The sequence below is a fragment of the Dryas octopetala genome, chromosome 2 (genome assembly GCF_963921425.1).
Source record: "Dryas octopetala chromosome 2, drDryOcto1.1, whole genome shotgun sequence".
Lineage (NCBI taxonomy): Eukaryota > Viridiplantae > Streptophyta > Magnoliopsida > Rosales > Rosaceae > Dryas > Dryas octopetala.
Genome location: NC_141367.1, coordinates 12,272,631 through 12,299,574, shown reverse-complemented (window position 1 = coordinate 12,299,574; position 26,944 = coordinate 12,272,631). Strand labels below are relative to the sequence as shown.

At 36.4% G+C, this 26,944-nt stretch overlaps 1 protein-coding gene across 3 annotated transcripts; it reads left to right on the top strand.

The window, feature by feature from the left end:
* Positions 1–1,608: 1,608 nt before the first annotated feature.
* Positions 1,609–26,634, top strand: ABCD1 (peroxisomal ABC transporter 1). 3 transcript variants are annotated; one of them, XM_086230544.1, is made up of 26 exons: positions 1,609–2,040; positions 2,933–3,172; positions 3,516–3,777; positions 7,191–7,415; positions 9,100–9,297; positions 9,465–9,919; positions 10,079–10,202; positions 10,286–10,364; positions 11,209–11,447; positions 11,586–11,890; positions 11,988–12,099; positions 12,205–12,354; positions 13,838–13,937; positions 14,010–14,118; positions 15,785–15,875; positions 20,214–20,338; positions 20,493–20,642; positions 20,735–20,807; positions 21,232–21,412; positions 21,500–21,658; positions 23,842–24,018; positions 24,114–24,350; positions 25,139–25,302; positions 25,405–25,457; positions 25,603–25,681; positions 25,937–26,634. In XM_086230544.1, exons 2-26 carry the CDS (start codon positions 3,111–3,113, stop codon positions 26,021–26,023), a joined length of 3,996 nt encoding a protein of 1,331 aa, XP_086086670.1. In that variant the 5' UTR covers positions 1,609–2,040; positions 2,933–3,110; the 3' UTR covers positions 26,024–26,634. The 3 variants fall into 3 exon arrangements, with proteins under 3 accessions (XP_086086670.1, XP_086086672.1, XP_086086669.1); XM_086230546.1 differs by having other exon boundaries at positions 2,866–3,172; positions 23,857–24,018; XM_086230543.1 differs by having other exon boundaries at positions 2,866–3,172.
* Positions 26,635–26,944: the final 310 nt, after the last annotated feature.

Here is a 26,944-nt window from a genome sequence, read left to right as displayed (position 1 = left end):
TTATTATGGCAAAAGGTTTGAAGAAAAGAGATTTCACGAGAAAAAGTTTTGAAATTTAACATGTTTTTCTGTATCAAGTAGATATCTTAGAGAAAAATTATTTTAAAGAAAATTTATTGTAAGGTTTTGTTTGCTCTCGAAGATTTATCCTCACCCGTTTTGTCCTTACGTCCCATCAGGTAGTAGCTTGCGAAGGTCTGATGGTACCATATCAAGACATTTATTTGTCGATTACTAGTTTGTTGATGACATCGGTAGTGGTGGTCTGGGGAGATTGAAAGTGGTGGTGAGATTTCAAATATCTAGTTGTATGATTGATTTCAAATCTATGAATTTGAGCCTTTAAAATGTACTATGGATTTGGCCTACATCCAAATCCTTACTTTAAATAGAAGTCAAACAAGGGGATTTGGATTTGGGCCTCAATGAAAATACCTCTATCTAAATAGGCCGTTAATGAAATTCATGAATTTTTTAGAACATTTGAATTTTTAAGAAATTTATTAGAATTCGAATTAGAGACATTTTAGATTTCTATAGAATCTAATAGAGGTGGGCATTTACTATCGAAATACCGAAACCGAAACCGAACCCGTACCATTAGAATCGGTATGGTATAAGTATGAAACTTTCAATACCGTAATATACCGTACCGAATTATATTTAATTTAATTATTTAATATTTTTTTAATTAGGTGTTGCCATATTAGTGGCTATTTGGACAAAAGAAAAGGGAAAATAGTGTAGATTGTTTGGTGATGTTGCAGCCTGCAAGTACTAACTAAGTAGTGTTTATTGTTTGTAATAACTACTATTGTGTATTTGTCTTGGTTGTTTGTAATAAGCCATAAGGTTTAAGTACTAACTACCATTGTGTATTTGTGTTGACTGCTTGTAATAATTAATAAGCCATAAGACTTAAGTACTACTATTGTTTTTGACTGTTTGTACTTTGTAATAAGCCATAAGGCTTAACTATTTTGGCTTTGAGGATTGTCAGGTTTGGTTTTGTTTTATCTTTTGGTTGAGAAAAAATATTTCTTGTTTGTAAGTTGTAACTGAATAACTCAGTGCATACTGCATTCTATTCTATGATGTTATTGTTTGTGATTTTTAATTCTATATAGCCAAATATTTACAATGTAATATTAGAATTAGACAATTACTAGGGAATGATTGATAATTAATATGTAAGAATAAAAGTGCAAGGGATTGAGAGTATGTCTTTTTGGTTGTTAAATGTTGTTTTTGACAAAAAAAAAAAGAAGTTTAAAATATTGGCACATACTGAAACCATACCGAACCTTACCGAATTCATAGAACACTGGTATGGTGTGGTACCAGTTTTAAAAATGTCAATACCGCACCGAATAAAAATTTCGGTATGGTATCGGTATGGGGCTCATACCGTCCCATACCGTACCGTGCCCACCCCTAGAATCTATTGAAATTCTAATTGACAACATCTAAATTTTGTTGGATTTTTAAAAATCGAATAAAATCTGAGTTAGGGACACCTAAGTTTGAATAAATTGGAATTTTTAAATTTTTTCAAATAAATAGAAAAAGAAAAAATAAGGAAAAAAAAAAAGAGTTCCCTAACTTTCCCAACCGTTCTGACGTTTCCCCTCTGCGTTCTCTATCTCTCTTCGCCTGCTATTTCACTTTCATGACTCGTCATCTCTGTTTCTCTCTTAAAGCAATCAATCAAGCAAGCAGATAGTAATTTTCTTCTTTCAATCCACTTGGACCTCCATGGTCTAAGAATCAATCAAGAAAATAGTAATTTCTTCTTTAAATCCTAATTCCCCCTCTCTGGTTCTCACTTCTCTCTACTGCACAAATTTCCCAAACACAGAGCATGGGCTTTTCATAATTCTGAGAATCACTCAATAATAATAGTGATTTTCTTTCTTTAATCGCCATACCCACTCTCTAGTTCTCGCTTCTCTCTATTGCCGACATTTCCCAAAGGCAGAGCCATGGTCCTGTTATGAAAACTGGAACTTCTATATTCCATGTTTATGAAACAATTCAAAGGTAATTTTATTCTTCTTGTTCATCTATTTTATTTATGTTTTTTTTTTTTTTCCATGTGCTTTGTTTCAGCTATTTAGTAATTAATACCCATTTTGAATTTTTGATATGCCTAGGGTTTATTCGAATTGCTATGCGTTCAATCTTGATTCTTGTGTTTTCTTCTTCAGTGCTTTGTTTTAGCTATCTCATACCCATTTTGAATCCTTGTTTCAACTATTTAATTAATTAGCTTTCATGCGTTAGTTTTGCAATTGCAACAAATACAATTTCAATGGATAGCTGGTGCGTTGTTGTTTGAGCCTAGAATAATAATTTGCTTTCTGTTTTATGTGTTCCTGTTGGTGGGTTGAGCCTAGATTGTGATGACAAAGAAATTTCCAAATGCTAATCATGGTGCTGTTTTCTTATCTCATTCTGTACTATACTTTATTTATTGATTTTTATTTTCGTTGGCTGATAGATAATCAGTAAATAAGACAACAATTTGAGGCAAGGCCATCACATTGACACCCAACTGCTTGTTGCAATTTGATTTGTGACAACTCTATGTGGCCCTTGCAATAAATTGAGGGTTAGTTGTTACTGAACATAAAAAAAGTAGCTTTATACACATACAGGACATAAGATTATATTTGCTTGTGACTGCATGATAATGAAGCTTCCCTTTAGCCTGTCTTGTTGTTCTCTGTTTCTAATACATGAATTTGAATGACCAAAGCTTATGACTATATGAGGACTCATTTTAATGGTTCACCCTGGGCCCCAAAAGTTTGTGTATTTTTTTTTTGTTTTTTCACTCACTCACTCTCTCTCTCCCTCTCTCAGATTTGGAATGGAAAAATGTCTCTAAGGCTGTCATCCCCTTCACGTACTAATTTTAATTCCATCCCAGTTACTTGCTAACCCTCAACCAAAGCAAGAAAAGAGAAAAAGAAAACAAGAAAGGAAAGAAAAAGGGTATTTCTGATGTTGGTCGTTTTGTGGAACTGAAGAGTTGAAGTGGTAGAACAGCAGAAGAAAAAGAAGCAGAACCCAGTTGCATCTGAATCTTAATTATTGTCTGGTCAACCATGCCTTCGCTTCAACTGTTACAATTAACTGAGCATGGCCGAAATTTTACGGCATCGAGGAGGTATAAATCTGTCGCTGTTGACATTTTTAAGTATTAACTAAGCATGATTGGGGTCTTTATAAATTAATTAATTTGCCTGTATGGTGCTTGCATATGTGCTGTCTCAATATAGTCATGATCTAAACTATATATGGAAATTCTTGTATTAGTTTACTTGGGTTCTTCAATGTCCATAGATTCTAGTTGATGTTATAATCAAATTTTTGTGTCCGAATTGTTAGATTAAGGATGTCTATCTTCATGTATTCAAAACATATATTTTGGTGTGCTAATTCTTCTACTATGCAAGGGTTCTTTCATTTCTTACTATATACTCTTCTTTTCAACTTATGCTGATGTACAGGAAAACTTTACTACTTGCAACTGGTATCGTAGTCGCTGGTGGGGCTGCTGCGTACGTGCAACGATTATCTCATAAAAAGCATGATTCTCTTAGTCATTACAATGGGCTAAGTGATAATAAAGAAAAAACAGATGATTATAAGACAAAGAAGCCTCCAAAAAAGAAAAGGGGGTTGAAGTCGCTTCAAGTCCTTGCTGCAATTCTCTTATCTAAGATGGGCCAAATGGGTGTGAGGGATCTTTTAGCTTTAGTCGCCATCGTGGTAAGCTTCTGGTTTGTCCACATTTTAGGCACAGAGCTTGATCTGCTTTGTTTTGTACTTTCAAATTGCTCGTTCTGGTTGATTTTAATTTTTGTTGGGTGCATATTAGTGTCTATTACTGTAAATTATGAGTTTGCAAAAACCTTAGGTAATCTTGAAATATCATTTGAAGGATCTGCTTTGTGAATTACTTTCTAGAATCATGAATCATAATATGCATGCAGAAGAGACACACTCTTTGAATTTCCTTTCATAAGTTGTTTAGTTGTTAATAAGTCAACCCCATTTCAACAGAAATTTGATAAGTCAACCCCATTTCAAAGTTTATTTGTTATATAATGAGTCTTAATATTTGCAGAGTTTACATATACACAAAAGTTTTTATTAATTTTTTATTGGTTAAGTGGATGTCAAATATTTGGTATATATATATATATATATATAATATCAAATGTATATATCTGAGTTTTCTTAGAAATACACATAAGTGGTACACACTGGTTCCACTCTCCATGTCATATATTCATCACCAATTTTTATAAATTTAAGATATATAATTGATGCATTATTGATGGGTTAAAGTATGTCCTAAACGGCAGGCTAAGAGGAAATTTTGGGCCGTCAAAGGCAAGGTGATCCACTTTCATCTTTTTTATTCACAATGGTAGTAGATGTGCTAAGCAGATTAATGAAAAAGGCAAGTGAGGTTCAGCTAGTGGAGGGGTTGGTAGTTGAAAAGGAAAGGGTGGAGATTTTCTGATCTACAATTCACTGATGCAATATTTTTTCACTCAGGGGAGGAACAAATTTGGCAAAATCTTAAGTTGATTTTAGATTTTTTTGTGGGTTTTCTGGTTTGATGTAAGCAAATCAAAATGCTCATTGGTGGGAATGAACTCCCAAGAGAGTAGAGTGGAGAGGGTAGCTGGCTCTTTGGGTTGTAAGTAGGTTCATGGCCTATGAAGTAATTGGGCCTTCCTTTAGGTGATAACCCTAGATCAGTTCACTTCTGGAATCCGGTGGTGGAAAAATTGGAAAGACAATTGGAAGAGTGGAAAAAAGATTCTGTCAAGAGGAGGCAGATTGACACTACTACAAGCTGCTTTAAGTAGCCTGCCTATCTACTTTTTGTCTCTTTGAGGATGCCTTGTGGAGTTGCAAGGAAGTTGGAGAATCTTATGTGGCAATGCCAAGTTTTGTAGGCTGGAGTGGAGGAAGGAAGAGGGAGTATTTAATCAGATGAGAGGTGGTGGCTAGAGCTGAATAGAAGGTTGGCTGGCTGAGTGGGTAACTTGTTGCTGAAAAATAAAGCATTACTCGACAAATGGTTCTGGTGCTTACTTCATGAGAGAGGCCTCGTGCCATAAAGTTATTAGTAGTAAGGGTGTATACTTGTATGCTAATGGGTGGGATACAAAACCTTGGGTGAAAGGTCTGAGTTGTTGTCCTCAGAAATATATGAGCCAAGGCTTAGATTCTTTTCTTCATCATTGTAGGCTGGTAGGCAATGGGGAGGGTGAGATTTTGGGAGGACCAATTGGGTTGGAGAGTCACCATTGAGCTGTTTCCTTGGTTTTACAATGTGTTCAGGTTTTACAATGGCCCCATCTCAGGAGTTGCTGTTAGCTCTTCTCTGCCTTTGAAGTTGGATTTTGGTTTTAGGAGAAATTTAAATGATCTTTAGGCAGGGGAGTTAGCTGCGCTGTTGCCCATGTTGGAAAATTCTAGGCTACATAGTGACTGATCCGGTTCTTGGAGATGGGTGGTTGAGTCTGAGGGTAGTTTTCTTGCATTTCTTACTTTAGGAATTTGTGTGATAGTCTAGACAATCCAATATTTCATCCTTCTTTATTTATCTGGATAACTAATCTACCTCTGATAATTCATATTCTGGTCGGGTTGGCTGCTCAAGGTAAGGTTAATACCTAAGATCAAATTAGAGAAGAAGACCATATGCTTGTTTGTCTCCTCAGTGGTGTGTAATGTGCAAAGCCAATAGTGAAAGCATAGATCACCCATTCTTTCACTGTCCTTTACCCTTAAATAAGGGAATGTAAGTTGTGTAATTCTTGAGGGCTGTGCTGCAATTTTTCATGAAAGGAAAGCTTTTTGGAGCTAGAAAGAAAACTGGAGTGCTGGGGGTTTTCTGCGTGCTTCAGTGTTTTTTGTGTGTTATTGGGTTGGGGTTTAGTTTTTAAGATTAGCCTGGAATTGGGGTGGAGGAGCTTTGGAAAAAGATGAGATTCTTGTCATCTCTTTGGGCTTCTGTTTTTTCGGAGAGATCTGAACCTTTTGACTACCTTGCTAGATTGGAAAGCAGCTATAGTGTAAATGTAATGATATATTTTTTTTTTATAAGAAATAGACTTTCATTAGAAATAAAAGTAAAAATAGTACATAGTACAATGCAGCGGACAAGGAGTCCACTATTCAAAGGAATCCTAGAAAACAAACTCTAGGATATTATGAAAGCCAAAAGAACAGAGTACACCACTGTAGTACAAACAGCATAAACTGAACCCTAAGACACAACAGCCTCCCAATTTGACATAATTACAGAAAACGAGAAATCCCTAAAAGCTGGAGTGACTGATGCCCATAATGATGCCCAAAACTGAACTCTATCCAACAAATTATCCACTTCTCCCCCCTTTGCATCCTCAAAAATCCCTCTATTCTCTCTATCCAAACTACCCTTGATCACAGCACACCTTCCCAGCACCACCCCTCTCTTCTTCCCTTTGAAAAACTTAAATCTCTCCGACAACAAAGCAGCACAAGACTGCGGACTCTCCCAGATCAGCCCACTCTCCTGGAACAGCTTTTGCCACAAAGATAATGCTATTGGACAGTTCCAAACTTTCAGCCTCCTCTTTACACATAACGCACCAGTAAGGAGATAGGCAAACACAAGGACGTCTTTGCTGGACCATATTGCAAGTATTCAACATTCCATGAGCAATAATCCAGGCCAACACCCGTACCTTGGGCGGTACTTTATTCTTCCAAATTACATGAGAGGGGGTGAATTGAGAAAGAGAAGGGTTATTCATTAACTACCTTGCATAAGATTTACACGAAAACTCCCCTGAAGACTCAAACCTCCAGATTCTCCTATCCTCGTTCGAGACCAACAAAACCTCTTGCAGACAAGACAGCAAGGAAATCAACTCCTCTGCCTCGTGAATGTAATGATAGATTAGGGTTCTGATTGTTAGTTGTTTTGTTAGGTTGTATATCAGGTCTTTTATGTGAAGTTATTTAGGTGGACTACTTGTGCAAAAGTTTTGTACTGGTTTATTGAGAATTAATAAAACTTGTTTCTTATAAAAAAAAAAATATATAATTTGGAGCATGGATTGGATAAATCATCTTAGCATATATGTTTAACTCAACACTTATAATCCTTGCAGGTGTTGCGAACTGCTTTGAGCAACAGACTAGCAAAAGTCCAAGGATTTTTATTCCGTGCAGCTTTTCTTCGACGTGTACCATTATTTTTCCGGTTGATTTCTGAAAATATTTTATTATGTTTTCTTGTCTCAACTGTGCATTCTACTTCCAAGTACATCACAGGGACCTTAAGTCTGCGGTTCAGAAAAATATTAACAAAACTTATCCATTCCCATTATTTTGAGGTAATTATTTTTCCTATTTACTAATGTGGCAATGCTTTTTATTGGTTATTATTTTCTTTTTACTTGATAAGATAGTGTGTTTCCTTTCTTTTTTTTTTTCTTTCTTTTTTTCTTTTTCGACCTTATGTTGCTTTCTCTTTAAAATAGAATGGCTGTTATTATAATATGTGAAGTGGTTTTTATTGGAGGGTTATATTCCTAAAGTTTCACTTAAAATTTTCATGTTTTAATTTCATACTTATGCATAATTATTCATTGTAGTTCAAATTTTATTTTCATACTTATCATCCTGCCGTATTATATCCTCATGCATATCATATAGTTTTATCATTAGATAAAATAGTTTTTGAAATTTACTTGTTTAATACATGAGTTAATGATTGATTCAATATTTCTTGGAGCTTCATTAAAAAATTATATAATTGAATTAGGTGTTCTATTAATACATGGAGTTTCATTAATTCAAGTATGCTACATGAGTCAATGAAAACTTTTCGTTGACTTGCACCGATATTTTCTGATATCAATTTGAGTACTGATATATAAGGAATTCCTCATTTCTGATATTTTCAACCTTGGTTCTCTCTGATCGAAGTAGCATACTTGAATTAAGTGTTCTATGCCTTTTGCTATTATTCAAAATTTTATTTCGGAATTCAGTCATCCAAACCTTCTTTCTTCCAGTTTGTTTGTTCCTTTAGTAAGGAGGAAAGGCTAAAGAGAACTAATGAAGGGGATTTGTTTTAATGAGTGAATTAAACGCAGGCAAATCCTTCAAGATCAAAGATGCTACCAGCCCAACTGCCTAGCCTGGAGTAGTCTAAAGAATACCTCTATTACCATTCAAGTTGTCCTGTATTTTAGCATTTCTAATGATAGGAGTATCCACATGATCGGCCAAACTAGCAATCATAGAATCTCTCAGACTTTTTTAAAGATTGCAACTGTAATTAATCAGATTGCCTTTGTAATTAATGTAATTAATGGAATTGATTTTTGATTAAAATAGAAAAATGTTTCGCAAGTGGTGATCTGCATTGTTTGTGGCAATCCTGCCTTATGAGCGATATCTTATAAGAAAAAAAGATATCCTAGACTGTAATTGTGAACTAGTTTCAGTGTTGCGATTTTTACTACCGCTCATTCTATGTGATTTGGTGTCATTTGATTCCTTGGACATTTTCTCCTTCCTGTAACCTTCTGAGTATATTTTCCTTCAGAATATAACATGTAGTGTATAAAATATTTGTACGTTTGGTTGAGAGTTTAGTACTCAGATGCTGTCTTCTTTTAATGATCTTATATTTCTTTCTTGTGTGAGTTTATTTGGTTGAGAGTTTAATGTCCAGATGCCATCTTCTTGTACTTCTTGTACTGATCTTATATTTCTTTTTCATGTGAGTTTGATTGCTATTACTCTTTAATCTTCATTTAAAATAAAATGGACAGTTTTTTTCGTTTTTAGTGAAACAGCTATTGTACTTCTGTTTCATAAAGGACATATACAAATTTACATGAATTTGCATGCCCTCACCCTTTTTAGATGACTTTGCAAATGGTGATGTTTGTTTGTTGACACCCTTTGAATGCATTACAATTTTTTGCCTAATGAATGCATTATACTGTTTGGCCCATATTTACAGTGCTATTTTTTGTTTTGTTTTAATTCATATTTGAATCTCAGAATATTGCATACTACAAAATGTCTCATGTCGATGGTCGGATCACTAGTCCTGAGCAGCGAATTGCTAGTGATGTACCAAGGTTCTGTTCAGAGTTGAGTGAACTCGTACAAGATGATTTAACAGCTGTCACTGATGGTCTTCTTTATACTTGGCGGCTGTGTTCTTATGCTAGTCCTAAATATGTCTTCTGGATATTGGTAATTATCTCTCTATTGATTGCACTGATTTGTGAATCTTTAAAACGGGGTAAAGAGATTAGATGTCTTGGCTGTCAATCTGATCAGCTTCTCATGCTTGTCATCTTAAGGTAGTAAATATTGATGTTTGTAGTTTTTCAGCTGAACCTGATATGTTATTCTTTCAGGCATACGTATTAGGAGCAGGGGCCATGATAAGGAATTTTTCTCCTGCTTTTGGGAACCTAATGTCTAAAGAGCAACAATTGGAAGGGGAGTACCGGCAGCTTCATTCACGATTAAGGACCCATGCAGAAAGTGTGGCATTTTATGGTGGAGAAAATAGAGAAGAATTTCATATTCAGAAGAAGTTTAAAACTCTGATTAGGCATATGCGTGTTGTCCTTCATGACCATTGGTGGTTTGGCATGATTCAAGACTTTTTGTTGAAGTATCTTGGTGCTACAGTTGCTGTTATACTGATCATTGAGCCCTTCTTTTCAGGCCATTTGAGGCCTGACACTTCAACTTTAGGCCGTGCAGAGATGTTAAGCAATTTAAGATATCATACTAGTGTCATTATTTCACTATTTCAGTCTCTGGGAACTCTCTCTATAAGTTCAAGAAAACTTAATCGTCTCAGGTAATTTTTGTGGCATTCTTCAAAAAGGAGAAACTGGAATTATATAATTATGAATACGATAAATTTCATTTAATGACCGTATAAGGTATCTGTGTGGTCATAAAGCATGTCGTGTGAACAACTGTTTATAATTTTCTGACCCATTTTCTTTCTTTGTAGTGGTTATGCCGATCGCATTCATGAATTATTGGTCATATCAAGAGAGCTAAGTGTTAATGTTATATCTTCTGGGAGCAGGAATTGCTTTAGTGAGGCTGATTACATCGAATTTTCTGGGGTCAAGGTATGTCTTGTTTATTAAATTATCTAACTGTTGGTTGTACCTTTTTGTGCATTATATGTTTTGATAGTAATGGTGTATTCCAGGTTGTTACCCCCACGGGTAATGTTTTGGTGGATAATTTGTCGCTTAGGGTCGAATCAGGATCTAATCTTTTGATTACAGGTAATCATTTTAACTCAGGAGTATTTTTATGGAGTAATGCTACATTCACCAAGCTTGTTCACCAAATGATGTGACAATTTTTCATTTATTCAAATCTGGGCCCTGTCTAGACCTCATTTATTTCTAATAAGATATTGAAATGTATACAGACATATTTGGTGAGCCTAGCATGCTTGATTTTTATATGGTGTTACTTTATTTTGTGTGCATTTTTTCCCTGTTTCTTCTTGTTGTCATTACATTCTTGTCCATTTGTGCTTTTTGCCAGCATCCATCTCACATTAATTTCGGGAAAGAAAAACTGGTTTTTACATTTTTTTTTTACTGTGCTGACAGGTGGCTTGTTTAGTTGGTTGTTTTGCAGCATAGTGATGCAGTACAGAAGCAAAGAGCTGCTGTCTTGTCGCCGTATTAGGGCAAAGAGCAAAGTAGAAAAGAAATTCTAGCAGTAAACAGTAGAAAAATAAAGCTTCTAGGATCAAAGTTGGACCATAAGTAAATGAGTTCTAGGGCAAAGAGACCAAAGAGCAACTCTAATATCTGAAATCTCTGAAAAATAAGGCTTAAGTTTATTTAGGAAAACATAATCTCTAACTGACTAGGAAAACATAAACCTTAACGACTAGGAAAACATAAAATAAAAGCCTATTTGACTTAGGAAACATAATTACTAAAAGATTTAATGAAATCAGGAAATTATTATCGTACATTTTTATTCTTCTTTCTTCATAGTCTGCATGCCTTTTGGATCAAAGTATCATCTGATTTTGATATGTTGAAGTTATAACGTATAATTTTGTTGACAAGTATACTGAATTTATAATATATTGAAATCCTTCTGAAGGTCCAAATGGTAGTGGGAAGAGCTCACTTTTCCGAGTCCTAGGAGGCCTCTGGCCCTTGGTATCTGGCCATATTGTGAAACCTGGCGTTGGTACTGATCTCAATAAAGAAATTTTCTATGTACCACAAAGACCATACACAGCTGTGGGAACACTTCGGGATCAGTTGATTTATCCTCTTACTGCAGATCAAGAGGTTGAACCACTTACACGCGGTGGAATGGTGGAGCTTTTGAGAAATGTGATTTCCTTTTTATCTTTTTCCTCCTGATCTTTTCTTGATACTTATGCATACTCAGTAATTTCATGGTTCTATTGACATTTGATATGTTGCATTTGACATGATTATTGGTGGAAATTGTGTGTTCTGTTTTGGAAGGTTGACCTTGAGTATTTATTGGACCGTTATCCACCAGAGAAAGAGATAAATTGGGGTGATGAATTATCTCTTGGGGAGCAACAAAGATTAGGGATGGCTAGACTTTTCTATCATAGGCCTAAATTTGCAATTCTTGATGAGTGCACCAGTGCAGTCACAACTGACATGGAGGAACGTTTTTGTGCTAAAGTTCGAGCGATGGGAACATCATGCATTACTATCTCACATCGTCCAGCACTAGTTGCATTTCATGATGTGGTGTTGTCCTTGGATGGTGAAGGTGGTTGGAGTGTTCATGATAAAAGGTTGGATTGTGAGTTTTGTTATGTTGTAGTGTATTTGTCTGTTAATTTTGAAAAATTATAGATATTTGGTTAATAAACTTTTCCCTTATAACTTCAGGGAGGATTCTCCAGTCATTAATGAAGGTGGTATAAATACAATAAACCTGTCTGAGACGAACCGACAGAGTGATGCAATGGCAGTCCAACGAGCATTTGCCACATCTAAAAGGGTCTGAATAATTTTCTACGTTGGTTGTTGATATATGTCTATTTTTTTTTTATTTGTTTTTTCTGGACTGTTTTAACTCGATAAAAATATGTTGATTCATTTTTAGGATGCAAATTCAAAGGCACTATCATACATTGCTGAGGTGATAGCAGCGTCTCCTTCTGTGGATCATAATGTTACATATCCATTTGTTCCACAGCTCCAAGTAGCTCATGGAGCATTGCCATTGAGAGTAGCTGCCATGTTCAAAGTACTGGTGAGTCTTTGTACAGTTACAATCCTACAATACAACATCTGAAAAACAAAAACAGCCATCACAAAAGAATACAACAGTAGACAAAAGAACATCAATGAAAACAATAGAGCACAGCAGCTCCCCAATCTGAAAATATAGCAGAAAAGGAACCCTTTCCCCATAAATGGTCTACCTCCTCTCCATAGTCCATACACACCATAAAAATTCTTCTATTCCTCTCTACCTAAATTACCCAAAAAATGGCTGTCACAGCACATCTCCGAAAGTCACCTTTCGTCTTTCTTCCAAAAAAAAAAATTAAATGTTTACCCACCCAACACTTCCAACATCTCACCCTTTCCCCTTTTGTCTCCCTAAAGCGACAACTCGAAGTGAACAAATCAAGCCCTTGAGAGATATTTATCATGGACATTGACTTGACCTCTAACCACCACATTGGAGGCCCACCCATGTTTGTGCAGCCCATATTTACTTCTAATAACAACATACCATAGTGAATCTCTCTCTGCCCGACATCTCAATTACCACTTCCCAAGCAAAGCCTCATTTCTCTTCACCAAATTCCCTTTGCCAATCCTCCCTTTCCTTTTACCCGAGTCACCACTTTCCACTTCACCAAATTATCCTTCTTTCCTCATCAATCTTTCCATCCTTTTGGCCACATTGCAAGGACTCCTAAAAATTGACAAGTAGGAAATCAGCAAGCCACTCAACACCGATTGTGTTAAATTGAATCTCTCCTCTCTTGACTGAAAAAGCTTTACTCCATCCTTCTAATCTTATTTCAGCCTTTTCATCCTAAAAGCTGGTTGCCCTTGGAATGCCCCAAGCAGGAACCCTAGGTACTTCTAATGGCATCTCCCCACTTCACACTCTGAAATTGAAGCCAGCTGCTCCACCTTTCTTTCTTGGGTATTTATCTCGCAATTGTCACTTAGCTCTATTTATTTTTAATCCCAATATAGCTCTAAAAGCAACAATCACCAAATAAATTTCCAGCAATGTGTGCCTATGTAAAATATCGGCCGCATCTGGTCGAAGTGACGAATTTGTGTATTTCAGCGACACTCCAAAAGAAACTTCTTCCTGTACTATTGGTATTGGGGGACCCATATTCTCGACATATCAGCAAAATATCTGACCGATATGACTGCCTTCTATAACACATCAAGACGCCTAGAATGCACCTTTTAAGTTCACACATAACTATCAAGTGACATATCATTGCCAAAAATTCACTAAGTGCACCACTTTTTTAGTTTGATTCATTAATGAATTTATGGTCTGTTCCCTGTAACTTTAAGAACCTCTTGTCCTCTGGTATTGTAGAATCTTTGTTGGTTGTTTGGTTGGTATTGCTTTTTACAGGACTATCCACATTGTGTTTGTCATTGCATTTTCTATTGTCCATCATCTACTTTATGGCACACTATGGTCTGACCATGCTTTATCTTTGTTGAAATATGAACTGCCTTATGTTCAGATTCCCACAGTTCTTGATAAACAAGGAGCACAACTGCTTGCAGTTGCTTTTCTCGTGGTATCGCGAACATTGATTTCTGATCGTATTGCTTCATTAAATGGTAATTTCCCTTCCCTTAGGAAGCATATGATGATTTGAGAGATCATGTTATTCATGTGGTTAATATATGCAGGAACCACTGTGAAATTTGTCTTGGAGCAGGATAAGGCATCCTTTATTCGGTTAATCGGTGTTAGTGTTCTTCAGAGTGCTGCATCTTCTTTCATTGCACCTTCTTTAAGGTAATTTCAATGTTCAATTGAATATAGATTTATTTTAACCACATGTAGACCTGTCTGTATGGTATTTATTATTTCAGTTGTGATGTTTTTCAACTTTTTTTTTATCATTATTTGTGTCCAACTATACCATTTCAACTTATTTGATAAGTTCAACTTTATATTATTATACTTCAGGATAGATGTTGAAGCCACATGCTAGTATCTTTAACCTTAATTCCCTCATTTTGTATCATATTTCGATTTTGTCCCTCTCTCCTTTCTCTCTTCTTTAGTAACAATAGAGGTTACGCAGAGATGCTGTAGGTTAATGTTTGGGGAACATCTCAATTAGTTTGGGTTTTTGCTCCATTCTAATGACTGAGTTATGGGAAATCTATCATGGGCTTTGTTTAGCTTGGGACACGGGGATTTGATTCACGAAGGTTATTGTTGAAACATACTCAAACTACCTTCTTGCATGGTGTCTAACTTCATCCACCAGACTCCCTTTCAAGAATTGCTGCAATCTGTATATATTGCCATAGTAAAGGTTTACTGGCTAATTTCAACCGATCTTATGCGTTGGGGCTTCAATTTCATCATGGTCCCCTAATTGGCCTGGATGAGTTGGTTGCACGGGATATAGGTTTTGTGAAGCCTAGGTTTGTGCCTTAGTTTGGGCCCCTGCATTTTACCCACTATAAATAAACAATTGGATAAAGAAATACTCAAATACAGTGGTTTCATAGAAAAGTTGCGAAAAGCATGTTTGGTCTTTAGTTTTCTACTAAATCAAAGAAATATTTTACAATGAAAATTCACATGGTATTGCTATGGGTCCAAACCGTGTAAGATGCTAATACAAATCAAGAGAGGTTACAGCAGGATAGAAGAGAAGGGAGAGAGGGGAAAAATCAATTATGATACAGAATGAGGGGAATTAGATCTGGCATTCTGATACAATTGCATTTTTCTGAAATCAGTTGTTGGATTAGACAATATTTTTTAACTCAGAAGTACAAATGTCTGTTTTAGAGGATTATTGTGTATGTGTGTGTGTTTAGGCTATAAGTTTTAAGACCTAAACCAAAACCGAAGCCCTCAACCTACCCTAAATTAATAAACCCAGTCCCTAAATTGAAAACAAAAATAGGTCAGGTACTAATGATTTGTTTCCCTGTGAAACTGTTAATACCATATTTAACATTTTAGTTTTTCTACTTAAACAATTTAGCACTTGGTACTGTTGATTATTTTTGTATCTCACAAAAAATTAGATTGTTTATTGCATGATGAATGAAACTTTTTATAGGAAAAACTTCTAAAGAGGATCCTTATATTGAAGAAAAGGACCACATTGTTGAAGCCATCCTGCAAAGTGATAATTTGAACCATCTATTTTTAAGTCCCCTTCATGGATTTGTGCAAAAATCAGCTAAATCGGAAACTCTTAGATAGTTGTGGTAAAATAAAAAGGCGAACACCATGTTCCAATAAACACCAAACTATCATGATAAAAATTAAATGGCTAAATGATTTCCGATTTGGCTAATTTATTTTGAAGGGATGACCCTTGAAGGGGACCTTAAAAATGGAGGGTATGAATCATGAGACTCAATTTGCGTGTGTGTGTACCACATGTTAAGCGTTGATCCATTGTTATGTAAATTATGTTTTTGTTTGGCAGGCACTTGACAGCCAGGCTGGCTCTTGGATGGAGGATTCGTTTAACTCAACATTTACTTAAGAACTACTTGAGAAATAATGCATTTTATAAGGTAGCCATACTATAAGTGTTTGATCAATTTTTTATTTTTTTTTCTTGGGGTTGTTTCTTTATTCACTTAATTGTTTAATACTTCTTTGAGGAAAGTTGTGTTGGATCCATAAATTTATGAGATAAATTAAAGTAGAAATGAGTCATTAGTGCTTTGAAGTTGAACTCTTGAATAGTGCTTGTAGGCTGTTTGCTACCAAAATGAGATGAAAGAACATGGGCGAGTTCCAAATGTTTGGAAGGACCTTTGTTATTTTACCCAATTTTACGATAACTATGTTTTGGGGGATTGGACTCTCTTTTCTTTGTATTATAGGGTGTGACATAGTCGATTAACTTCTTATTGACGGAGAAGCATATAAGTTGGAACTCATGCCCCTAAAAGTAACCAAGATCAGTGAGTTCAAGAGTAGTAAAAAGGTGGAGAGAAGGGAGGGTTGGTTGCCCATCAAAATAATGTCAACATATAGAAAAACCATAATACCTATAAACTGTTGGAATATAAAGAGAGACTAATAAGCTCAACTCTCTAGAAAACAAAACTGCAGTAAGAAGCCATTGAGACGTTGAAACAAAGCATGAGGAGTATGCTTAATTTTGTCGATGGCTTTTTGAAGTCGACGGACATGAGTGGGACGAAGTAGACCAACAAACCTAGAAGGCTGACTTACAAGGACAATGTATCCAGAACACGATGTAGGAAGGCATTTTTCACATGTAATTGACGCATAGTCCACCCAAAAGAAATGGCCAAGGCAAGAATAGTCCGAATAGTAGTGGGTTTAACCAAGGAAAATGTTCTCTGATGGGGATTAATTCAGAGGAGGACAAAATTGCCAGTTTGGCAGATTCCTTGGGTTGTGAGGTGTGTAATTGGCCAATGAAGTGTTTGGGTCTTCCTCTTGGAGGGAACCCTAGAGCTTTAAAATTCTGGAATCCAGTAGTGGACAAGGTGGAGAAGTGGCTTCAAAGTTGGAAGAAGGCCTTTTTATCAAGAGGAGGAAGACTCACTTTGATTCAAGCTGTTTTGAGCAGCATCCCAATCTAGTATATGTCATTGTTCAAAATTCCTTGCGGAGTGGCTTCAAAGCTAGAAAGACTAATGAGAAATTTTTTGTGGGAAGGCGTGGAGGAGGGAAAGAAATACCACTTAGTGAGATGGGAGGTGGTGGCTAAAAGCAAGGAAAAAGGAGGTTTAGGGGTGGGAAATCTGATTGAGAGGAATAAAGCTTTACTTGGTAAATGGTTGTGGAGGTATCCTAAGGAATCAGTTTCCTTGTGGCATTCTGTGATATTCTGTAAATATGGGGAGGCGGCTAATGGTTGGGACACAAAACCTTTGTTGGTTCAAGCCATAGTCCTTGGAGAGACATTTCTCTTGGTTATCTGCCTTTTTACATTGCTGTAAATTTGTAGTGGGCAATGGGGTTAGGGTCAGGTTTTGGGAGGATTGTTGGTTGGAGGAGCGCCCGTTGAGAGCAATGTATCCTCGTCGTTTTTTACTGTCTACAAAGCATCAGGATTGTATCTCAAGTTTTGTGGATGCGTATGTGTCCCCTTATAGTTGGAACCTTGGGTTTAGGAGAAACCCAAATGATTTGGAGTTAGCTGAGCTTGTGGTTTTGCTAGAGAAGCTAGAAGGGACTCGTCTGTTTCCTTTAAGGGTGGACTCCAGAAGATGGAAGTTAGAAGGGTCAGGGTGTTTTTCGTCCAAATCCTACAGTATTTTTTTATGCAACAAAAGCAGTGATCCTTATTTTTCTCCTTATCCCCAGATTTGGGCAGCAAGAGTCCCTCCTAAAGTTCGAGTTTTTGTTTGGTTGGTGGCTCTTGGGAGGGTAAACACTTGTGATCTTGTTCAAAGGAGGAGGCCTTTTAGCTGTTTTTCACCTCAGTGGTGCATTCTATGTAAAGCGGGGGAGGAGAGTGTGGATCATGTTTTCCTCCATTGCTCGTACTCTTTACAATTGTGGTGGAAGTTGTTTAGGGAGGTTGGCGCGTCATGGGTAATACCACAAAATTATTCTGAGCTTTTGAGTACCCGCTTTCAGGCCTTAGGGAAGGGGAAAAAAGCAAAACCCCGGTGGAGCTGCTTGTTGCTGGCAGTTTTTTGGGTTTTATGGATGGAGCGCAACAGATGAATTTTCGATGATTATAAGGGGGTTGAAGTGGAAGTTCTTTGGGAGCGAGCAAAATTCTGGGCTGCTTTATGGGCATCAGTTACGGCTGATTTTTGGGCACACTATATCTTCTATTATGCTGAACGTGTTAGCTGTTGTGCAGTGAGACTAGGTGTTAGGGTGTTGTCTTGGGTTCTTTTCTATCTGAGATCATTTTTGTTTTTATTTTTTTACTTCTTTATAAGTTTGTGGATTCCTGATACCACTCTGTGTTTTTTTAATCTTTGCATTTTTATAAAAAATCTCGTTTCTTCTCAAAAAAAAAAAAAAGTCTTATCAAAATTAATGTCAGGCTACTGATTGAACCCTTTAGCAACAAGCTGAGCCTTATACCACTCGTAGAACCATGAGATTGCCGCTTGAGTTTCAACACCCATCTGGAACCAACCACATGTTGCTGAGCATCAAGAGGAACAAAAACCCCATTTTGGTTTTTGGGAAGAGCATTAAATTCAATAATCATGGCTTGATGCCATTTGGAAATGGAACTCCTTGAGTATTACAAGTCGGTTCCTTCAGGAGGAAGAGAGACCTGGCCAAAGAGCCTGGCAAAAGATAAGGAATAGTGCCATACAAACAAACTAAAGGGTGAAGAGTACCATCCTTTTGTCGAGTAACCATGGGATGACACACAACAAGTCAAGAACCGTAAGAGAGAGCTATGCAGTCTAAGGGCCAGCAGTAGAGGACCAAGGCTGCTGGTGTTGATAAGTACACATCAGTCTAATGGAGGCTGCTCGACTGGAGGAGGTGGAGGCGGACTAGAAGATGGATGCGCAGTAGAATTAGGACAAACATACAAGATTTGAACAAAGGCCCATTCAAAGTAAACCGGAGTAGGGGAAGTGGATGGTTGGGCAAAGGGAAGTGTTTGCTTATTAAACCAAATTTGTCTAGAGATGTGAACTCTGCCAGTTGTACGATGAAGGCAGTTGTACCCTTTGTGTTGCCAACTGTGACCTATATGTACTCAACATTTTTAGGCAAAAGTTTGCAAGTTTGTTAAGCAGTCAAATGCGGATAACATGAACAACCAAATATTCTCAACTTAGAATAGGACGGATTTTTGCCAAAGAGGTTAGAAAAGGGAGAGGGCCATTGAAGAACAGGAGAGAGAAGACGATTGTTAAGGAAGAGAGCAATTGAAGCACCATCAACCCAGGTCAGCAATGTGGCTATGCTTTGACCAGTTGAGGAAAGTAGGGGTAAGAAAAATCATGATGAATCCCAAGAGACAAGCATAAAGCTTTGAAAGGATTATTTATATTGCTTGCCACCATCACTATGAAACTGTTTATGAGAGAATTGATTCTTGAAGTGGTTAAGAACCTCATATTCGTGTTTCATAAATTAACCATGTGAAGCGAGTATAACCATCAGTAAACAACATATAGTATGTATAGCCTTTAATAGAACTAGTGGGAGATTGCCAAACATCAGAATACACAAGTGTAATTGGAGAATGCACACTTGTTGCATTAGAAATTAGAAATTATAGGTGTGGATTTACACAAAGCACAACCTTTACATAACGATTTTCGTAATTCGAAATTAGAAGCTAACATATTTTTCTTGCTTAAATAGGTCATGACCTTACTAGATGGGTGACCTAATCTACTATGCCCTAAAGATGATGACTAAATGCACAAAACACATTGTTATCTCGACAGATTTGAGCAATGTATAACAAATTTTTACACAATGGATAACGAATTGTAAGGCTAAAACAGTAAGTTTACACACAAATATTCCTAGATTTAAGGGATTAACAATAAAGGGGGTTGGCTTAGGAAACCTATATACAGGTAAGAATAGGAATTAAATGTAAATTAACTAGGTTCTCTAACAGTATTTTCTATCCTTTTAATGAATATTTAGGGTTAAATTTACAACTATGGTAATGCACTTGGTACATGAATATATTTTTGAGATAAATACGTGACGTCAAGGGCCATTTTCGTACACAAAGTGAGGTTGAGGGGGGCAAAGTGAGTCAAAGAACCAAAGTGAGACTCAGGTCAAAGTTCTTGCTATATTTCACCCATGTTTTAATTTGTCAACATTGTTTTAATCTGTTGACAACTATATGTTTGCTCATTGAGATATTTAATAAAAAAGTTATATGAATGGTGCCAAATTCATGTCAATGCATCCTGTAGGTTTTCAACATGTCAAGCAAGAATATAGATGCAGATCAGAGAATAACTCAGGACCTAGAGAAGTTAACCGCTGACTTGTCGGGACTAGTTACTGGAATGGTAAAGCCATCTGTGGACATTCTTTGGTAAGCTTTTTATCTAATAAAGTTGAAAATTGTACAGGTCTTTGCTTTTCTTGGGATTCTTTATTTGAGGTTCTCAAAAGTTTGTGATTAACTTCTTTTCTTGGGGTCCTTTTCTTTATTATTCTTTACCTCATGGGATGCTACTATATATAAGGTTCACCTGGAGGATGAAGCTTTTGACGGGTCAGAGGGGAGTTGCTATATTGTATGCTTATATGTTACTGGGTCTGGGTTTTCTGAGGGCTGTTACCCCTGAATTTGGTGATTTGGCAAGTCGAGAACAACAACTTGAAGGAACCTTCCGGTACTGCATTTTAGTTTCTGCTTTCTATATTGCTAATACTGAGCTATTTCTGTAAATATGACTATTTAATTGTGACATCTTTCATAAATTAGGTTTATGCATGAAAGACTGCGTGCTCATGCTGAATCTATTGCTTTCTTTGGGGGTGGTTCTAGAGAAAAAGATGTAAGCTTCCTGAAATCCTGATGCCTTTCATGAACTTTGTTGTTTTATCGTTATTGATTATCTGACCAGAGGGCTGATAAATCCTGCCAAAAATATTTTTGAAATGTCACTTTAGCCCTTTTACTTCCCAAATATATTCTATTAAAGCTGGCAACTTGTATTTTCAAAATGATTTTGTGAAATTGGAGAATCTAGAGTATCAAAGCAGCGATAAGTTGCCCTTGGTTGGGATTGAATGCGATCCCTGTAGTTGGCAGCATTGATGTTGTACTTTGGTTACAGTAGCTGTCTCCTTGGGGTATCGTACTGGGAGAGGAACACAAATAAATTTTTTTATTATTAGGAACTATTTATACTTTGAGTGTCTATTTGTCAGATCATTTGTAATTTATTTTAAATGATTCCCATTTCTATTATTGGACAGATGGTTGAATCAAAATTCCAGGAGCTTCTTGATCACTCCCTGTCTCTTTTGAAGAAGAAATGGTTGTTTGGTATCCTGGATGATTTTATAACAAAACAACTCCCACATAATGTGACTTGGGGATTGAGCTTGTTATATGCCCTCGAACACAAGGGAGACCGAGCATTAATATCCACTCAAGGTGGATTTATTTATGATTATTACACAGATGCAATCACAATAATCTCTCTCTCTCTCCCACACTCACACACATATTGTAACATTTCAGGTGAGCTGGCACATGCATTGCGTTTCTTAGCATCTGTTGTATCTCAAAGCTTCTTAGCTTTTGGTGACATTCTTGAATTGCATAGAAAGTTCCTTGAACTCTCTGGCAGCATCAACAGGATTTTTGAGCTTGAAGAGCTTCTAGATGCTGCACAATCGGGTACATTTTTCTCTATTCCTTGACAACCATGTCACTGTTGCATCATTTTCAGATTGATTTGTATCTTCACTAGCTCTATAATAATCACCTCTGAATTTTAATCAATAATAGCTGTATTCTTAGCACTTCTTGGTTGTTTATAGAGTATTTCTTAATTGCTTTTTTAATTTTTATTTTGATACAAAGGAGGATGCCAAAGGGGAAGGGGTTTCAAACTCCATCCTAGAGCTATAAACTTACAAGTCTTTGTTATTTAATCTGATGAGATTGGGTGGAAACTTTTTCTTCCCAATCTATTTCAAGTTTAGGATCGCTTCTCATGTCCTCGAAAAGGGAAGACACCCGAGGGGGGGGGGGGGGGGGGGTGTTTCAGGCATAAGCTTTTTTGGCTTTTTTGGTTAGTGGCAGCATATAACACGTGGCTTTAGTGATAGCCACATACTTAAACCACACAATCTTCTACTTTGAAACTCCCCACGCCAACAGACCCACTACAGTAACACTCTAAACCTCCAATTTCTTTCTCCCTTCTCACTTGCATAGCAGCCACAAACAGCTTCTTACGCTGCCCCTCTGTGTACGCCTTCAGCCAAAGGCTAGATCAGTCAATTTGTCTAACACCAGTGCCTCAAGGTGATTTCCTTACGCCTGGCCATGAAGGTGTGCATTTGAAAACACTGTGGGACCCTTCCTTGCGTGTCTTTGTAATTTAAATTGAGATGTAGATAAAGTCTAATGGGTTGTTAGTTATGGATAAAAAAGGGGGTCCACTGCTTGAGGCTTCCAACATCTTGGTGTCTGGAAAGGTCAAATGTACCCATTCTTAGCACTGCTTGCAGAATAAGGCTGTCTCCCGTGTTGAACCCATGACCTGCAGGCTGCAGTGGAGATCCTTATTGTTGGACCAATGCTTTTCCTATGGTTGTTATGAATGCTAGTGATAATACCCCTCCATAATTGACCAAAACAATGTCACATGCCTTGGAAGAATTTTGTGCGCCTTAGCGTGGTGCTACTGCTAGTCTTCTACTCCCCATTTACGTATACCTTGGTATCCATAATTTTGAACTTTTACCTTAATTAGATACCAATAACATGAAAGTATTTTCTTTTCTTTATTGAATGTGAAATCCACAGCTTGAAAGAGATTTACTTATTTGAAATTAATGCCTGGGATGATTGTGGAACATATTGTAAAATGCTGATTAGCAGACAAAACAAGCTTAGCAAGTTAATGCTGTATACGTTCGTTCAGGGTACGTTTACTAACATGGAATGGGATTGGGAAAGAATAGGAGTCACTCCCATTTCACTCTAATCCTATGCTTCCTTACATTTGTGAATTAAAAAAGTGTGGCCCACTCCAAAATCAGTAATCACATCCCTCTTCTTTTAGCATTCACACTCCTTGAGGGGGGACTAGGTATTGATTCCCATTCCACCTGGAGTCATAGCTTCATACCAAAATTACCCTCAAACTTTTTTAGTGACCCCAAAATACCCATTAAGAAAATAAAACTTTTTAACAACCCTCAAACTTTTTAGTAATAAAACTAGTTTTGATTCTGATTCATGATCATTAGTAAACACGAGTGGGAATCAACTTCATTGTTATTATGATTCCAGATGGTTAGTAAACGGCTTACTGGGAATGACTCCTCCCCACTCCAATTCCTTGTCTCCCCCATTCCTTCTCTCTCCGATACCTTTTCCACTCCATTCCGTGTTGGTACACATGCCCTTAAACAGTTATTAGAAAGGGAAAACATATCATAGTGACATTAGTTGTTGATAACTTTCCATCGCTTCACAAATATACCGCTATAACAAGTTTTGCTGCTTTCAACTTAATGCCTTGGATGATGGTGGTTCCCATGGCTTTAACATATTGAAAAATGACCAAAATGACATTAAACAAAAATCTTACCAGGGCATATATAAAGCAAGTATTAATTTAATTTAATTTGTTTTATATTTATTCATTTATTTTTCTTGCAATTTGTAACATGTCAAGCCTATCTTGTGATTTTCCGATTACTTAAAATAGGCTTGTTTTGTGTGTATACATTGCTAAATAAGTGATTATTTCTATGTTTCTGTATAGAACAGTCAATTGGAATAAATCTCTTTTAGCTATTGTTATGTAGAGTTTATCTGACATTTAGCTATTCATGCAAACATAGTTGTCGGCTACTCAGGGGCTTCTGAAACTGATGCCCTGTCACCATCTAAGAGGAGAGATTTTCTTTCTGAAGAAGTCATTGCCTTTTCTGATGTTAATATCATCACCCCAGCACAGAAAATGTTGGCTAGGAGGTTAACATGTGATATAGTACCGGGGAAGAGCTTGCTTGTCACTGGTTAGTGTATTATTCTTTCACTCCTTTTTTCATAGCGCATTACATCTTTATCTTGCTATGAAAATCTACGCCTGACAAGTATGCAATTCTTTAAGGTCCAAATGGAAGTGGAAAAAGTTCTGTCTTTAGAGTTCTTAGAGGTCTTTGGCCTATCACGAGTGGAAGAATCACTAAACCACCACAGCATGTCAACAATGATGTTGGATCTGGTTGTGGAGTGTTTTATGTTCCTCAGGGACCTTATACATGTTTGGGAACACTCAGGGATCAAATTATATATCCTCTCTCTTGTGAGGAGGCGGAGTTAAGGGCATTGAAGTTGTATCAAGAAGGTGCATTTCTTTCTTTAATAGAAGCATTTGTTATGCGTAATATTTCTATTGTTGTTTCCTATATAGATGTGTTTATTATTCGTCATACATTTTGTTGAGGTTTATGAAATTGCAGCACTTCTTTATTTTAATTTGACTCAATATTATTATAGAAAAGCGTTTATAAAAAAGAAATTATCAGTTTCAAATAACTGAGCAAGGAGACGTCGGAATCTATTTTGGGACCATTTTTCCATTCTTTGACCATGTTAATTATTACAGCAGATTCTTCATGCTTCTTTGGAACCTATTTGTGGGTTTTTGTTTTTTTCTCTATTTTGGAAAAGGAAAATGAAAATCAATCAAGTAAAATATCACAAGTGCTCAAATTTCTCTATTATAAATAATGGAAAAGTTGTTTGGGTGAAAGGTGAGCTATTTTCAAATTCGTACAAGTGATGCCTTTCTGCAACGTTTAATGTTTTATAAATTATAAAAATTGCATATCTCAAGTTCTAGAAAAAAGAAAATTCATATTTTTAATAGAAAAATTTTATATTTGTAAGGTGAATATGTAGAAAGATAAATTTATACATAAAGTAAAAACCCATAATTCTGGAAATTAGGTATAAAATGAGGGTTGTAAAATGTTAGTTAAAATTGTTAAATCAATTTGAAAAAAGGAAATAATTAAGAAACCAATGTATAATTCATGGATATAGCAGACACCTTATCCTGCCTAATTGTGTTCTAAATATCACCTTTTAACCAAATATCAAGTTTTGAACATTTTAACTGCTCCAATTCAGGTAAAGAATCTTCTGGCAGCACCAACATTCTAGACATGCGGTTGCGAACTATTCTAGAGAATGTCCGATTAAGTTATCTATTAGAAAGGGAGGGAGGTGGTTGGGATGCTAATCTGAATTGGGAGGACACTCTCTCTCTCGGAGAACAGCAGAGATTAGGCATGGTAAGCAAATATAAGTATTCAAATATTGCTTGAGCAGGAACCTTTGTATTTTTCTTTTAAGGATTTCTTTGTTGTCTAACATTATACGTTATGTTTTACAAGGCACGCTTATTTTTTCACAAGCCTAAATTTGCCATCCTTGATGAGTGCACCAAGTATGTGAGACAGCTCCACAGTTCTCTTTTCTTTTTACACTTGAGAGAAATGTCTGTTCATTATCTAATGTTTGTTCTCCATATATGTTTCTTTTCTTCTCTTCTTTTTCCCTTTTCCTTTTTCCTTTTTTGGAACAAATGGCAGTGCTACGAGTGTTGATGTTGAAGAACAACTTTATCGGCTTGCAAACGACATGGGTATCACAGTTCTTACCTCCTCACAAGTAAGTACTTCTATAACTAAGCGGAGGTGAATATCATTCTTCATTTTGGCGTACTTGATATGAACTTTTTAGGACTTAATTTATCTGGTTAAGATCAGAACGCCTTGATAAATTTTCTTATTGCTTTCTTGTTAATGTTGGAATGCCTATCCCTGCCGATTATTAGTGTGATGTTTTTTCCTCTCATTATAGCTATTGCACTTAAAAGTTTTATCTCATGGTTATGTCTTTGACTTTGCTTTCACATGATCTCAGCGTCCTGCTCTTATACCATTCCATTCCCTGGAATTACGGCTCTTCGATGGTGAGGGTAACTGGGAACTTCGTTCTATAAAGCAATGAGATGACCATGTTGGCATCTGCAGCTAACCCCTTGTACTGTGTAAGATGGCTTCATTCTGCCAACTTACCCTTTGTAATATATCTTACAAGTGGCAAGCGGAGGCTGATTTTTCTATCCAGAGAAATATATTTATCTTAGGTCGAGCTGCATTATTTTTCTCGTAAGTGACAGGTAGCCTAAAGGAGAAGCTGATCACTTCATTCTTGCTTCGTGCAAATCGTGCATTACTGTTGAGTTGTGGACAATAAGATTGGAGTATATGACCATGTAATAATAATCTCTGTAGGTGAAAGAAATCCAATATGTACAGTTCCCCGGCCCCCAATTTTCCCAGCTTTTTGGGTTGTAAGAATTCATAGTTTAATCATATTCATTAGCCTGCATTTAGAAAAAATATATGTAGGTTTTTTTACTGGGACGATCTCTCTTTGCTACCTGTATTTTGCCCCCATCTTTTCATAACCCAATATAGTATAGCAGTGTGCGGGCAACTTCGATTCATATATATTTTGGGATAACTACTCCAGATTTATTGCTTCATTCATATGTTAAAGGCTTTATTTGAAAGCTTATATGCGAAATTTGAACTGTAGATTTAGAGTTGGACTTATGTCTTCTTTTCTGATTGAGGAATCATCTCGAACCCTGTTTATGTTGGAATTTTGATGCCTTCATTTCTTTTCTTATTTTACGTATGTATACTAAGATGCCGGATTTATCAAGTATTGCGCTAATATCACAAGTTTGAACTGTTTAATGAGACTTGGGAGAGAGATTTAGATTTATTAATTTCTAGGACTTCAGGAGTACGCAAGTAAAATTCATATGTGAAAATTAGAAATATGCTACTTTTCACGTAATTGGAGAAACTGTCATTTTAAATTCGCTTTGAAAATCAATTAATTACAAATGAAGGGTTA